Source organism: Chenopodium album, chromosome 26 (assembly GCF_948465745.1).
Source record: "Chenopodium album chromosome 26, dcCheAlbu1.1, whole genome shotgun sequence".
Lineage (NCBI taxonomy): Eukaryota > Viridiplantae > Streptophyta > Magnoliopsida > Caryophyllales > Amaranthaceae > Chenopodium > Chenopodium album.
In genome coordinates this window covers 2,655,126-2,671,081 of record NC_137859.1, presented here as the reverse complement: position 1 = coordinate 2,671,081, position 15,956 = coordinate 2,655,126, and the positions used below count along the sequence as shown (strand labels likewise).

At 31.2% G+C, this 15,956-nt stretch overlaps 1 protein-coding gene across 2 annotated transcripts; it reads left to right on the top strand.

Annotated features, from left to right (window-relative positions):
- The first annotated feature begins 10,205 nt into the window (after positions 1–10,205).
- Positions 10,206–14,249, top strand: LOC145617727 (uncharacterized). Of its 2 annotated transcripts, XM_081672471.1 has the most exons (4): positions 10,206–12,248; positions 12,353–12,384; positions 12,660–13,478; positions 13,999–14,249. In XM_081672471.1, the coding sequence occupies exons 1-3, from the start codon at positions 11,292–11,294 to the stop codon at positions 13,453–13,455; spliced, it is 1,785 nt and encodes a 594-aa protein (XP_081528597.1). In that variant the 5' UTR covers positions 10,206–11,291; the 3' UTR covers positions 13,456–13,478; positions 13,999–14,249. The 2 variants fall into 2 exon arrangements, with proteins under 2 accessions (XP_081528597.1, XP_081528596.1); XM_081672470.1 differs by having other exon boundaries at positions 12,660–14,249.
- Positions 14,250–15,956: the final 1,707 nt, after the last annotated feature.

The window sequence follows — 15,956 nt, the reverse complement described above, 5'->3', positions numbered from 1 at the left end:
AAAATGAATACTGCTTATTATATACAAGTATATTTTAATCTGAAAAAAAATCTAACACAATCTGCTTCCACCATAGTGTATACAATTGTCTTCTAAACACAGGGCAAAAATTGACACACAAAAATTTTTTATAACAATTACATCAAAAACATAACTACTTATTAAAATGAGTAAATATAACACATTAAAATACGGCCGGATTTGGTAAGTGTAACACTTATTAAAACACGAAGGGAGCACATCAAAATTTTACATAAACCTCTAATAATTAAATTAGGAACAAATAAATTGAACCTTTAAGAGTCACGATGATGAATTCCTAAAAGCTTTTGAATGGAAAGTTTTCATTATTGATCTGCTCAATGTTTTTCTTATCATTTTGTCAACTACCTTCAATTTCTTACCCCCACTATATTATGTACAGTATTTGTAGAATTATAGTTATCTTTCTCTCTCTTCATGATGTATTTTATTTGAATATGGGTTAAAGTAATTGAAGTGAATTAAGGGAGTCAAATAAAATTTTGGAGTAATTAGATCGGGAAATTGGAAATTTTGATGTGATTATTAAGGAATTGGAAACTTTTGGAGTAATTTTTTTTGGAAACGAAAATCTTTTGTTTTCAATGATACGGAGTGCGAGAATACGAGATTACAGGGAGCATTTAAAGAAATATAATGGGTTAGAGTGTTAGACTTATGTTCTTCAATTATGGAACCAATTTTAACAAAGTTGGGCTTCCCATTCTGGGGCCCCGGGCAGCCGCCCCGCCTGCCCTGCCCCAGATACGGGCCTGCTTATATATAGTTCTTTAAATTTTCTTCATAAAAACCTTAAAATATACTCTTATACATGAAATTACAGCAAGTTCAAAGTCTAATAAAAATCTGAAAATTATATAAAAACCCCTAAAAATCTCTCTTTTTAATGGGTGATTGAACCCTCTTTATAAAACATCAAAAGTAGTACTTAGAAACTATTTCCAACACTTAAAACTTCAATAAAAACATATATTGATGCTTGATTAACTTTAAACATAATTAATTTTATTAATCAAACTCAAGGATAATATTTTAAGTATAAAAAAAAATTTCGTTAAAATCAAAAACTGCTCGAAAATCATAGTTAGAGGCTGAATTTGGCCACGATAGGGTTAAAATTGGAAAACACTACTTTTTCATCAAAATCGGATGAGTTCAGAATCTGATCGGGATTAAAACGGGATTAATATTAACGAACGAAAATCTAAAAACTAAAACACGAATTTACATGTTCAAAATAATCTGGAATTAAGTTAAACTAATCATTAGTTATAATCACCAAAATTTCAAAACATCATTACTATAAAAGCCCTAAATCAATTGTTCATAAAAACCCTAAAATCATGATTTTCAATAACTAAAAACCCTAGGTTATAAAATTTACAAAATCTGAAAATTATGATACTTATAAAATCTGAAATTATAAAGTTTAGTCGTCAAAATACAACTTGATACTAATTAAATTACTTTCAAACAATAAAATCAAAATCCATAAATCAATAGTTATAATTATACAAATTAATAAAACAAAGGAGAGAGAAAATAGACTAACATTTTTGTGTGGGAAATTTTTGGGGATTAATGGGGTATTTATAGGAGAGAATGTTGTAGGGTAAGTAAGAAGATTGGGCCTCATAAAATTATTGGGCCAATTAGGTAAATGAAATGGACTAGGCTTTGTTTGTATGATCATGAATTGTAGAACATAGGTTCATAAAATAGTTTGTGCTAAAATAATTTTTGACCAATATTAATAATTTGAAACTTTTGTAATTAAATTCCAGAAAAGTACAAATAAATATTATAAATAAAATAAAATTTCATTTATAAAATATTTAAAAATACGGGGGATTACAATTGGGGCTGGAGCTGGTGGCGTGGGACAGTGGGTACGGGAGGTAGTGGTGGTGTAGTGGAGTTTAAGGCTTTGAGGTGTTGTAGGATTAGGGGTTACTTACTTGATTAGTTAGGGGTTACTAAATCCGGTCAGGGGTTACTTGGTTAGGGGTTACTAGGTCCGATTAGGGGTTATTACTAGGTCCAGTAGTCAGGGGTTACTTGGTCATGGATTACTTGGTCCGGTCAGGGGTTACTTGACCAGGGGTTACTTGGCCTGGTCAGGGTTACTTGGTTAGGGGTTAATTGGTCCGGTCAGGGGTTACCAGATGGGTTATTAGGGGTTACTAGGTTGGTGTGGTTATATTACTTTGTCATTTGCTGATTTTGGCACCCTATCGCATGGTGCGGCCAACCACACCAGAAACGCACTAATAGTAAGTCATCTTTATATTCTCCACGAATCTAGCTGTACCTAGAAATCCTAGAATACCAATTTATATTACATGGTCCGTACGTAAATTTTACTTTCTTTGTTCATTGTTTTATAGAGGTCGGTCCGTAATCTTTACTTTTGAGTTTTGATTTTTCTTTAGTTAGTCCGTAAACTTTACACCCGCTAATATTCCTATTTAAAACTAATTTTAATTATTCAGATTTTATTTTATAGGAAGATAACTAAGTGGGCCACATGATGTATGTCTTCTAACTTAAAATTACAATAATCCCTTTCTTTACGAATGGGCCAACTCCATGATTTTCTACAAATTCTTGGTTGCATACTAATGCAGCCAAGATAGCTGCATCAAGGCCAAACGCAGCCTCCACTGAATGAAACACAAGCTCCATCATCTTCTTCAAGTTTTATTTTTTATGATTCTCTTTCTTCACTTTCATAATAATAATTTTGTCTCAATATTCTCTCTCCTCTATTATCTACATCACTATAGATTTGGTTGCTAATCCTAATGAGATAATCAATGAAGGTTAGGTTTTGTGTTGTTTATAATTAGTTTTAATTAAGTTAGACTTTGGATGGGTTTATATAATTGTTTTTTAATTTATAATTTGATGAGTTTCAATTTACTCTGATAACTTAGTTTTTGATTTTGTAATTTTAATTCTTGGTATTCTGATTTTGATGTGAATAATAGTAATTTTTTTGAGGGAAATATGAATAGTAATTGAACTGCTTAGTTTTTTTTTAAAAAAAAAAAAATTGAATTGCTCAATTTGTAATCATTTTCTCTCTCTCTCTCTCTCTCTCTCTCTCTCTCTCTCTCTCTCTCTCTCTCTCTCTCTCTTTTTTTTATTTTGATAGTCTTTGGATTCTCAATCATGTTACAAATCAATAACTATTTTAATTTCTCTATGAAAAATCAATCATTTTTTTTTGGAGAAAAAATCAATAATTGCTTTCTCTGTGATGAATCAAGATCAATTAGATTATATAAATTTTTTTAGAGTTAGAATAATTACAATCAAACTCGAGTATAATTTCTGTAAAAAAAAAAAAAAAAAAAAAAAAAAAAAGAACACGTACTAATTTAAAAATGAAGATCTAATACAAAATGAACTTTCAGTACATAAAAAGAATTTATTTCAACAATTTATTATATCTTTATTTTTTTCGTTAATTATTATATACCATGCATGAATTTGAACCTATATGAAAATCATGTTCATTTTTAATATCCTAAATGATCGTAACTTTTTGTTACATGTTCATTTTTAATACTAATTGTTATTTTTAAAGTTTTCATATATATTTTTGAAATGTTCATTTCATTATGTTGAAAGTGGAATTATAATACATTGAAAGTTGAATTATATGAACATTAGTGTTGAAAACCTGAATATTTTACATATTTATTATCAACATATATGTTTCGTTATTTATTACGAACAAATCTATTATTGATTATGAACACATGTGACATATATTGTGATAATTTATATTTTTAATTATTATAATGATTGTATATTATGAACATTCTAAACAATTATAATGAACATTTAATGTGATGATTATGAACATATGTTGTGATGATTATGATTGAAAATTCTTATTACTTGTTGTTATTTGTTATATTTTAGTGAGCACAGCTCAATTGTTTTTGTGAAAAGCAAAGAATCTGAATTAGTGAAGAAACAAGTAAAAAGTAATGAAGAAGCATATGATATGTATAATGATTTTGCCTTTAAGTTTGGTTTTGTGTAAGGAAGGGAAAGTACAAATAGTTGGTTAGATTAATGTTTTGTAATTTTTTTTTTTAATGTATTTTGATGTTGGCACAATGGAGGGAATGGATGGTCTACTGTTGGTGGATCTCCTAATTGTTCACGTTATAATGAAATGTTAACAATAATGTCTGACAAAACAATTAATTTACATTTTTTTAATTGATTATAAATTTTCATTTAGAAAAAAAAAATGAAAAGTATACATTACACATTATGAAGTTCAATATTATTTACATTTTTAAGATTTATATTTTTATTTACACTTTTTAGATCTAAACATAAACTCTAAAAATGAACAAGTAATATATGAACATAATAGATGAGAAAGATGATCAACTAGTAAGATATATATGAACTAACTCCCAGATATATTAACATAATCGTTTGTAAACCACACTTGTTTATAAAAAGATAAACCACACTTGTGCTACATCAATCCCAAATTTAAATATATTAAAAAAAGTTTTTTTTTAGATTTTAACACCTGCTAAAAACCCGAAAATGGTTTTTAACACCTCCAAAAAAAAGGGTATTAACACCATACAAATTTCCAAAAAAATTGGTATTACCACCCCTTAACGGTTTCCGTTAAAAATTTCGTTAAATGTGGTCCACAGTGACACGTGTCACTATTTTATTTGTTTTAAAAAAATATAAATAAATAAAAATTAAAACCTCCCCCAGCCACCCCCGCCCCACCACCGCGCCACCACCGCCGTCCCCAAACCCACCCCTACCGGCGTGTGGAGGAAAGGGGGGTGAGGGTGGGGTCGTCGCCGGTGCCAGGCGATTCTCTGGGACGCCGGACGCCGGCAGTGGGCGGGTTGGGGGACGATGCTGGTGGCGCGGTGGTGGGGTTGGGGTGGCTGGGGTAGTTTTAGGTTTTTTTTTAATTTTTTATTTTTTGTTATTTTTTTTATTATTTTGGCCAATAATAAAGCGACACGTGTCTGTATGGCCCTACTTAACGGATTTGGAAACGGAATCAGTTATGTGGTGGTAATACCCAATTTTTTGAAATTTGGGTGGTGTTAAAATCATTTTTTTTTTAAGTGTTAAAAATCATTTTTGGGTTTTTAGTAGGTGTTAAAATCTAAATAACCTTAAAAAATACATTTGTTTTGTAAGGTAATTAATATTTCAATTGCAACATATATAAAGTCAATCTCGATCATTTATTCTTGTAGGCATCCTTACTCTACGTCGTTCTCTGATTGTGTTGATTAGTATAGTTTCTTGTAGCCTTGTATATTCTACGTCATTCTCTGTATGTGTTACTTAGTATAATGTTAGGGCCTGTTCTCATACAATTTTTTTCAGTTCATTTCAGCTCTAATAAGTTCAGTTCAGTTCTGTTCAACTCCTAATTTCCTTCTCTTATAAAATATTCATTTCAGTTCAGCTTAGTTCAGTTCAGTTCAGTCAATGAGAATAGGCCCTTAGCACAAAATTCACCCTTAGCTTCCAATTTTGATCCGCCTGAAAACAAAAATATGAACAACTGAATGGATTTTTTGAACATATAAGTCTAAACAATGAACACACGTTTATAAATGAATATTTTAAATTTAAAAAACTTGTATTATTAGCTTTTAAGTCACAAACCCACTCTTGCAGAAAGATGGCTTGTTGATGAAATGCGTCATACTATTCCTTCTTTTGTTGCCTGCTCCATCTGCAAGGTTTCTAGATCCTTAGTGGGTGCTGCCCAATCTCTTGCTGGTGTTGTTCGTCGTAAGGAGTTACTTTTTCATGTTTTTTAATGCTTTTTTAGTCTTCTTTGTAAAAAAAAAAAAAAAAAACAAAAAAACAAGAATCCCATATCCAAAAGGGTAACAAACTTCTCATCCACTCAAAAAAAATAATAATGCCTCTCATTTTGCCAACATATTTAACAAACAAGCCTTTTTTATTTTTCAATCCAAAAAAGATCTACAAGTAAAAAATACTTAAAATGTATGTAATACACTAATACCCGAATATTTTATAATTTTATATAATATATTTTATAAAAATATAGTTTGTTTTTATTTGTCACTAGTTTTGTGCCCGTGCGATACCCGGGTTGTTTATTAAATTTGAAGATATATTTTAATCTATATGTCAAATTTTAAAACATATCATTAATACAAAATTAGTTAGAAATTGACGTGTTTTTGTGATGATTTAAACTTGTAGACATGTAATGACAAATAATAATAATATTGACGATTTTTTTTTTTGACCTTGTCTGAAATGACTCGTGACTCAACCTGATTGACAGGTCTACACACAGTAATAAAATTATATTAGATTGTGAAGTATATTATTTTAATTGATTAGAATATATTATAAACCATGGATGAGGTACATTTTGAACTAATTCCTTCGCTCCAAAAAAATATTATGATACAAAAAATAAATTTATAGGATAATTTATGACAGTTATAATCTTTTTTTTTTTAATAAAATTATAATTCAATTTGTACATATGAAATATTGGTACTTTATCAAAAATAAAACTCTAAATTAACAATTTTATCCTAGAATTCTATCCAAATTTGATTGAAAATAAAATTCTAAACTACCTTTTTTATCCTACAAATTGAATTCTATATAATTCTATCCTACGTGGCACGACACTTGGCGAAAAGTTGGAATGCCAAGTGTCGGTGTCTCGTCGCCTAGCAAAAAGTTTAGCTTTATATATTAGTTATATGATATAACTTTTCTAATCTCATATTTTTATTCAGAGTTCGTAAAGTTTTAAAACCCTATCTTGTTCAAATAGCACTGTACAATTCAAAACGTATATAAACTATTTTAAACCTTAAAAGGTATTTTATAAAAAAAAAAGAAAAAAAAAGAAAAAAAAAAAAGAAGAAGAAGAGAAAGATAGCAATATAGCAGTCGGCCGTTTTCCAATTTTATGCCTATTATTCATATACCAAAATCATAATATGTTCTTTTTTAATTTTTGTTTTTCGTTCAACCATTTCCATCATCCATATCTATTGTTTTATATGATGATTATTTCATGATCAGATCAATTGAGAAGCCTCAAGATATTTTCTTTTTAATATCAAGGCCTACAAACACCAATCCTATTTCTTGGCGTAGTCCGAAGCTAATTTGCTCGTATGGTAATCACACCATCAATCTTTATCTTTGGGATTTGTTTGATATTAATGTGGTTGTATTATTATTATTATTATTATTATTATTATTATTATTATTATTATGTGTAATTTATTTGACATGTTTGGTAATAATTTGTTTATCGATGGTACTCTATATTATTATTATGTGAAATTTTATGGATGATCATGTTTCGGAAACATATGGTTATTATTATTATGTGAAATTTTATGAATGATCATGTTTCGGAAACATATGGTTAATTTACGATGATGTATGGTTTAATTGTTGTATTATTTTATTTTATTATATTGATTGATTGTGTTATAATTTCTAGGGTTTTTAATGTTGTTGTTATAGGGAGTATTGTTTTATCGAGGTTTTAGGGTTTTTAATGCAGAGTATCTTTTTAGGGTTGAGATTTTATTATATTTGGGTTATTAGTATTTTTTTAAAGAGTTGAGATATTGTGATCGAATTGTCATGTAATTTGGGAACTCGTGCCATTATTGAGATACTATTTATTATCAAGTTTATGATTATTTGATCGAGTATAAGATCAAAATGTTGAGAATTATTATTTTGTTCTTGGTTTGAGGCTCGACGTTATTTAACTTAGTCCTTGGCTTGTTGGTAAGAGGGTAATAATCATGAGTTAAGAATGAGGTACAATCTTTATTATTTATTTTTCTATGGTCCCCTACAGTGGGAAATGGCCCGTATGTGGTCTGGTTCAAGGTGTTTTCTAGTTATTGGGAGTATTCAAGTTTTTATACTTGTTGGTTTTATTCAAATTACCCATGTCCAAGGCTAGGTATAGAAAAACAAGCATGGCACACCTATGGATTATATGAGTTGTTTGAGTAAAGGTTCGTATTATTATTTGAGGTTGAGTTGGTAAAGGTTATTTTCAGAGTACAATGTGTAATGTAGTTCTAAACTACATTGTTTAAGTGAGCTATTAATGTTGATTATCCTATTATACTCTGTATTATGATATGTGGTGATTACTCAGCTTTTGCTGACGTGTTTGTTGTTTTATTGTGCTATTTGTGTTTGCGGCAATGTCTTTTTCTTATGGTGGTCCTGCGACGATCTATTTTGGAATTTGTCTTTAATGGTGAGTAGTCAAGTATATCTAAACTGGTTGATCAAGTGGTCGTAGCTAAAGGAGCTCAAGTGTTTCGATTAGTTTGTTATAACAAGTTTGTAAAGTTGTACAAATAGATCACCTAGATTTATTGAGTTGTACAGTTGGGATTTTGTAAGCCTAAACACTTGACAGGTTGTTGAGTGTGGCGGTGATACCTCCGATTTAGGTGTATGCTTCCGCAAATTTTATTTAAAGGTTGTTTATTTTTCCTTCATTTATTGTTTATTATTAGCTAGTAAATCGGGGGTGTTACAATGTATAGTTAACAACCAAGCCTTCCGCCATCCTTGCCAATGAATCAACCCATACAAACAAGAAATGTACTGCTTGTAAAGCTATAATTGCCTTCACCGACGATACATATACACCACCACCACCACTATCGCCAATTCCTCCCCTCATCACTTTCTCTCTCTTCAAATGTTCATCCCACCACCACCTCAATCTTCTCCACGGCCACCACAACCAGTGGCGCACCGCAAATCAATTTAATAATGGGCGAACTCCACCATCACTAGCAAAACGCACCGCACCTCAAATCAGATCGCTGGAGACCAAGCTTTTTTGGTCCAACAATTGGGGAAGAAAAAGATAGAAAGGATAGAGAAAATGAAGGATAGGGTAATTCCGTAATTGAAGGGGAGATGAAAGGTGGGTACGGAGACAGAAGAGGAGAGATGAAAGTAGGTATTCTTTTATAGGGCTTATCATAAAACTCTTAGGGCTTATCAGAAATTTATAGGGGCTTTTGTGTTGCTTCTGGTGTCTTATCAGAAGTTTTTGGGGGTTTTTTGTTGCTTCCCGTGTCTAATCAAATGTCTTTGATGGTTGGGCAGATGTTTGTGGGGTAGTTCAAAAGTTTGTGAGGTTAGTTCCGATGTTTGTGGGGGTAGTTCAGATGTCTTTGGACTGTTAATGATAAAATAAACAACATAATGAAAAACAATGAACACGCAAACATATTTTAACTTCATAAAGCCCAAAATATATGAACATATAACACATTGAATATGAACATGAAACAGAATGGGCTTGTTTGGTAAATTGCTTTTTTATTGGCTTAAAACATCCAAAAATTGTCTTTGGTGAATGGCTTTTTTAGCCAGCTGAAAAGCTGGCTTTTAAGCCAAAATGAAAAAGCTACTTGGAGTAGCTTTTGGCTTTTAGCTATCTAAGTTACTAATAACATCCAACATCAAATTTTACCAAACATTTTTTTAGACTAATAATAAGTCAAACAGCTAACAAAAAAAGCCAATATAAACAATCAGTCAAATCAACCAATCAAATCAGCAAACAACCAACAACCAATTGCCAAACAAGACCAAAATTTATGAACAAAAATATTGAAGGAGCAGTTGCTTAATAGTTTTGGGGGGATGTTCAGAAGTTTCTTTAAGGTTTTCAGTAGTTTGTCTGATAATTAAATATTAAACAACAAAAGAAGGAAATACACAACATCCAAATAAATCATTATTTCCATACCAAATTGATAAAATTTATACACAAATTATTACTTCATACAACACATATATATGGAAATAAAAGACAACGTATATGAACATCAAACACGGAAATATGTGCACAAAAATATGAAGGTAATGGATATGGAACAATTAATATATGTGCACAAATTATTGCTGTTGTTGATTTTCGTGGACTGCGTAATATTATAGGTTTGTTTTAGGGCTCTTTTAGTTGGGCTTATGGGCTTATCAGGGTTATTAATTGGGCTTCGACCCATTGAATTGCTCTCTCAATTATAAAAACAAAAAGGCGGATGAAACTAGCACTACCTCCTCCTGTTCTCCTCTCTCACTCAAAGTTCTCCGTTGAATCGCACTTGAATCTCTAATACTTGCAGCTTCTCAGGTAAGTTGTTTCTTTTTGTAATCATTATATCAATTTCACAATTTCGTGTTTATCTTTCATCTTATTTAATAATTTCATGTAATTGTCTGTGCATTAAGTGTTGTAGAGTTTCAATATCTGAATTATTGGTTTTAAATGCTAAGTTTATAACTAGCGATTACATTAATTAACCAGAAAACAAAATCACGATCCTAATTTGCTTGTTATAGGTTGTGTTTGGATATACTCAATTCATTACAAAAGAAAGATTTTTATTTCAGAATTTGAATTCTTAGAATTCAATTACAAAATATTTGTTTGGGAAATAGTAGAATTTCAATTGCTAGATTTCAAATTCCATCTGATTTACGAACAAGAATAGATTTTCTACAGATATGCAGAGTGATTAAATATTGAAAAAGTAAATTTATGATCAGTGGATAATTTTTAATTGAAGGAACAAACAAAATTTTAAAAAAATTAATAAAAAGGGAGTAGAAGAATAGGGGAAATCGTGGGTAAGAGAGGGAAAACGAAATTGTGGATCCACAATGACGTCATCTCAATGGTAAAATTTAAAAAAAAAAAAACAAACTTGAGGTGGTATTTTCAATTTTGACAACAATATATGGTGGTAATTATCAAAATTTCCTAGGATTAACTAACTTAGACTTCTTTAGCTTAATTTAGGTATTTATTATTATTATTATTATTATTATTTTTTATCTTGTTACCTAATATGCTTACTATTTGAAATTGCAGTCTGATCATACAATCACTTTTATATACACCCGGTTTTCAGTAATTTACTGTACATCGGGTTCACTTTTGTTAAATTTAGTGTCACTTTTGTCACATTTAGTGTCACTTTTGTCAAATTTATCAATGGAGCATAAATAACTCTTATATATATGTTAACTCTTATATATATGTCAGAGTAACTTTTCTGCGTTTTAGAGTAACTTTTGCGCATTTTATTGTCACTTTATAATGAATGTTCAGTAATTTATTGAACATCCGTTTTATTTAAAAGTTTGTGCTGATCATAATGCCAAAGTCATATGCTAGTCCTCCGGATGACACAATTTTATTACAAAAAATGAATCCGAATTTTGATCACCATGATACAGATTTTAAAGGGACACCATTATTTGAATTTCTCTGTTTTAAAGTAGGCTGCCACAATTTTAAAGATGTTGATACTGCCTCTGGTTATACATTTCCGCATCTTGAAATTTATGGCCGAATTGATCTCATTGATGACAATCAAAACAAGTTTTCTCTCTTTCGTCGAAAGAAAAGTGAAGCAAAGACTGTTTTTCTTCACAATCCAACTAATTCACAAGACAAAACAACAGTTATTCTGAATACTTATGACATTGAAGGTCCGCGCTGTATGTTTCCAAAATTTCGTTTGAAGTTTCGTCTCAAAGATAAGCGTCAGAATGTTATAATATTTGATGATTTTAAAGATGTCGATTGCACTCTACATGTATTATATGACAAAGTACAAACATATTGGTTTAATACTGCTGGTTTGTGGGTTTCATTCGATTTCGTATTACTCCGTTGTGCACTAGTAGCCAACGTGGGTATCATTGTGAATAAGAAAGACAAGAGTTCTGAGAATATTATTGCTCCTGCTCAGTTACGTGGTAGCATAACTAGTGCTACTAAGATGAGTGATCTTTCAAGTATTAAACGTTTATTATTAGATGGATCAGAGGAGTTGGTTTTTGGGGTGCCCGTTTTAAATAACTTGGCTTCCATTGCCGTTCCAAGCTATTCCTTTCTTGAATTTCAAGTAAACCTCGAGGTTAATGGTGATAAAATTACACATTTGTCCAAGTTTGAACCCTTAGATTGGTTCCAAACACCATATGAGGATGAGTTCCATGGGGAAGCATATCATTTCCGCTTGATCGTGGATTGGGGGCGTGGAGAAAGGTTCCTTCCGGAGTATCTATCCTCTGAGCTTCAGTATGACACTATTAAGAACGGAAAGGTTGGTGCATTTAAATACTTCCTGTAGTTTTTTTTAAAAAAAAAAAAAAATTGTTTTGGGTATTGTATTTAACTTGTTTTTTTGTGTTCTATCTCTTATTGTAGCTCATACATAAAGAAGATCATCCATTATATCGGTAAGCACATTTATTACAAATGGTTTTATGTTTTACTTGTGATGAATGAGTGATTTGATTTTTTTAGATAACTGGTTATATTGGTATTTTTCAAGTGACATAAATATTCAATACTCATTACTCAATAATATTTTGTAAACTAGTAATGTTGCATTGATATGATTTAATTTTGGAATATTTCTATTTTCTTATCAAATAGTACATTGTTTGAGTCGATGACTTATTATATATTGTGTAGTTTCAATACAAAAATTAAGTTTTGATTCGATCTCCAGGATTGTATCCAATGATCGTTGTGCATATATGGAGATTTTCTCGGTCTCCATTTGTTTTTATGGTGATGATGGTTGCAAAGGGATCACAAGACAGATCTCGGCTTGTGATGAAGATGAAGATTTTGTTCTGTTTGACGGAGCCTTGGGATATCACAATTCTCATGAAACCGTAAATCTAACGGGGCCTAGACGTAGTTATCGCGGTGATCATTTTTCAATTAACGTCGACCTCGAGGATGGCGAGGGTCGTGGAATAAGTTGTGGGTGTGTGGAATATGATTTCAGCAACGCACATATAGTTTATAATATGCGCATGTGTTCAATAATCCGGGGCAAACATGGTTTTGCAGCTCTTCATTACACTATTTTCAGTGATGCACTTCAAAGTAAACTCAAGTCTACATTAGATCCTGTTACTTATTGTGATAATGTAAATTATCAAGTTTATGGGAAGATAGTTACAAGTTATAGCAGCTACAAATACAGCACACACTATCAGAAGAAATACTACCGAAGTACGGTTTTTAAAAAGGGCAAGGAAGAGGCTGTAAAACTTGGTGTTATACCGTTGTCAAAATCAGTGGTTGCTGTGCCACTTAATGGAAATAGCTCACTGATTGTTTCAGCAAAGCTGCATGTGTTACTTAATGGTAACCATATTGAGACTGTGCAATATGTGCAGACATTTAACCCACGATGTCCGAAAAGAACACATTCCAAAAAATCACGAGATGAGTCTAAGGGTAAAAACTTTCGTTTTCAAGCATCTATCAAGTGGACGAAATTTGATATCTAGCTTTTCATTTGATCCAGCCCAGAGTATGTAACCCTGCAATTATTTAAAATACATATGAATATATCATGTTGCTACTAAGATGAGTGATATGTGTGTTTTTATAATTGTTGAATGTGATTGTGATGATCTTGGGTTTCTTTGATTAGATATCTTGGTCTGTAGGGAATTTATATTTCGTTTATTGTTATGTTATTGCTGCGAGAATAGTTTGAGGTTCCAAGGTAATACTTATTATGTTTTGTCGAAAATTTTGTCTTAGTGTGTAAATTCTGTTTCTGAAGATAGATGTGTTGATTATAGGAAGGAATGATACATTCAATATAAAATTATTTGGAGTTTGTGATACCTACTTGGGTAATCTATGAGAGATCATTTGAACTGAATGATTATAATGTGCTTCATTTATTGAAAACATAGGTGCAAGGTATTGTTGGTATCAAAGCGTAATTAATAGTGATTAACATGCTATTGTGCCAGGTTTTGTTCTACATTTTATGTATATATATGAGTGCAAAGTAACTTGTTGAATTTTAATTGTTTCAGGTATGAATTACAAGTTTAAAAAGGCTCTATGCGATGTGATCAGTGAGATATTGAAGAGGAAGCAGAAGACTAATGTTTAATTGTCATTTAAATTAATCAATGTTAATCATTGAATTTTAGTTGGTTGTTATCTATGATTAGGATTTGTGTTTTGTTGCTATCTACAGTTTGGTGGAATATTCTTTCATGTCAGATCCATTTGAACTAATTGTGTTTGTGATTGATATTTTATAGTATGAACTTGATATTCGGCATGATTGATTGAGAGTATTTGGCCATATTTGCACATAATAATTTTACTTGAGCTTGATTTTCTTTAATTTCTATATATTATATGCAAATCCTTTGGAGCTGCTCAAGGAGTTAAAGATTCATTAAGGGACCCTTGTATATGAACTCTTACAGCTCTGGTTGGGTGGGGTGGGGTGGGGGGAGTCGACAATGGGACTATTAATTTCAGATGGTGGGAGTAAATGTGATCTTGACCACTGCACTTATAACATTCCTTGCTTTTCATGGATCATGTTTGCTCCTCCCCAAAATATCTGATGTCCATACTGCATACAACAGAACAACACCTCTTGTTTTTTACATCCTCCTTTTTTATTAGATGCATCACTTTAAAAATTGCGGATTTCTAGGCAAATGTTGGAGTAGAGAGATAGAGGGGGAAAAAAGAGAGAGAGAGAGCTCATGTGATATGAGAGTGATATATATAGAGAGGATTTATTAATTAAAAGGGAAAGTGATGCATCTAAATTGAAATTTGACATCTTTCTACTGCTAATAAAACAGGGAAGGAAATTACATAGCCTGTAAATTATAATCGCAATTGAGCCTTAGGAGTTGTGTGTTAAGTCCATTACATAACTCCAATTGGATTGCTAATTGGCTCAATTGAGATAGGCTTAAATTGATAGTCTTATTGTTGGGTTGCGAGTTTGATCTACACTTCTGAGGTCCGGCTCGGAGAAGGGTTGGAAAAGTGTGTTTTTTTTTTATTATTTTTTCCCCCAAATTTATTAATGTATTAAAAAAAAAAATTCAAAACATGATTTTTTTTTCCCAAAAATTAGTACTCCGTATATACTTGTACAATACAAGGAAAGTCGATGTTTAAATTTTTGTTGTAATGCAACTTCATCCTAAAACACATGTATCAAACTATCAATATCATGTAAGACGGAGACCCGAGGGTGCACCGGTGCGAAGAGTGGAAGAGTGGGACCATGGAGGGATTAAACGAGGAAGAGGGAGACCAAAGATGACTTGGTTGGAAGGAGTGAGGAAGGATATGAAGTGCATGGATTTACGTGAGGATGAAGTTTTGGATCGTAAGGGATGGAGGAGAAAGATTTATGTTGATGACTACACGGAATAATCAAATTTGGTTCATGTTAGCCGACCCCACTTTTGGGATTAAGGCTTTGATTGATTGATTGATAACTGGTGTTAATGAATATATTCGACAAAAAAAAAAAAAAAAAAAAATCTATTTTGAGCAAATTAAACAACTAATAAAAACAATAACATGTACTAGTATACTACTACGAACATGATTATCTCTGCAAAAAATTACCTGTGGAACTCATCACCATTACCTCCTGTTATTAACAAGCTAGCAAATGCAATAATACAATTATATTTCCAAATTTGTGAATATAATTGGATATAATATTTAACCCAAAAAAAAATAAATTAAAATTAGATACAATAGAAAAGGATAGCCTATCCTTAAAGTCATCCTCTCTTAGGCTCTTACCCAATATAGTTGCATTACCAAAAGAGAAACATTTTATTAAAAAGAAAAAACATAAAGCACAAATATTATGTGTAATGGCAACTTTATGCCGTTTGGCTGCTGCTTTGCTACTCACGTGTTGTTAGGAAAGATATTATCATATCTTTATCATATCTTTAGGATATATTATTTGATTATATTTCTAGTTTATCTTAGG

Bases quoted from the DNA above. Each gene is read 5' to 3' on its own strand.
- LOC145617727 (XM_081672471.1), top strand. From the start codon at position 11,292: ATGCCAAAGTCATATGCTAGTCCTCCGGATGACACAATTTTATTACAA. The intron at 12,249-12,352 runs GTTGGTGCATTT...CTCTTATTGTAG, and splicing joins ACACTATTAAGAACGGAAAG to CTCATACATAAAGAAGATCA. The intron at 12,385-12,659 runs GTAAGCACATTT...TTCGATCTCCAG, and splicing joins GAAGATCATCCATTATATCG to GATTGTATCCAATGATCGTT.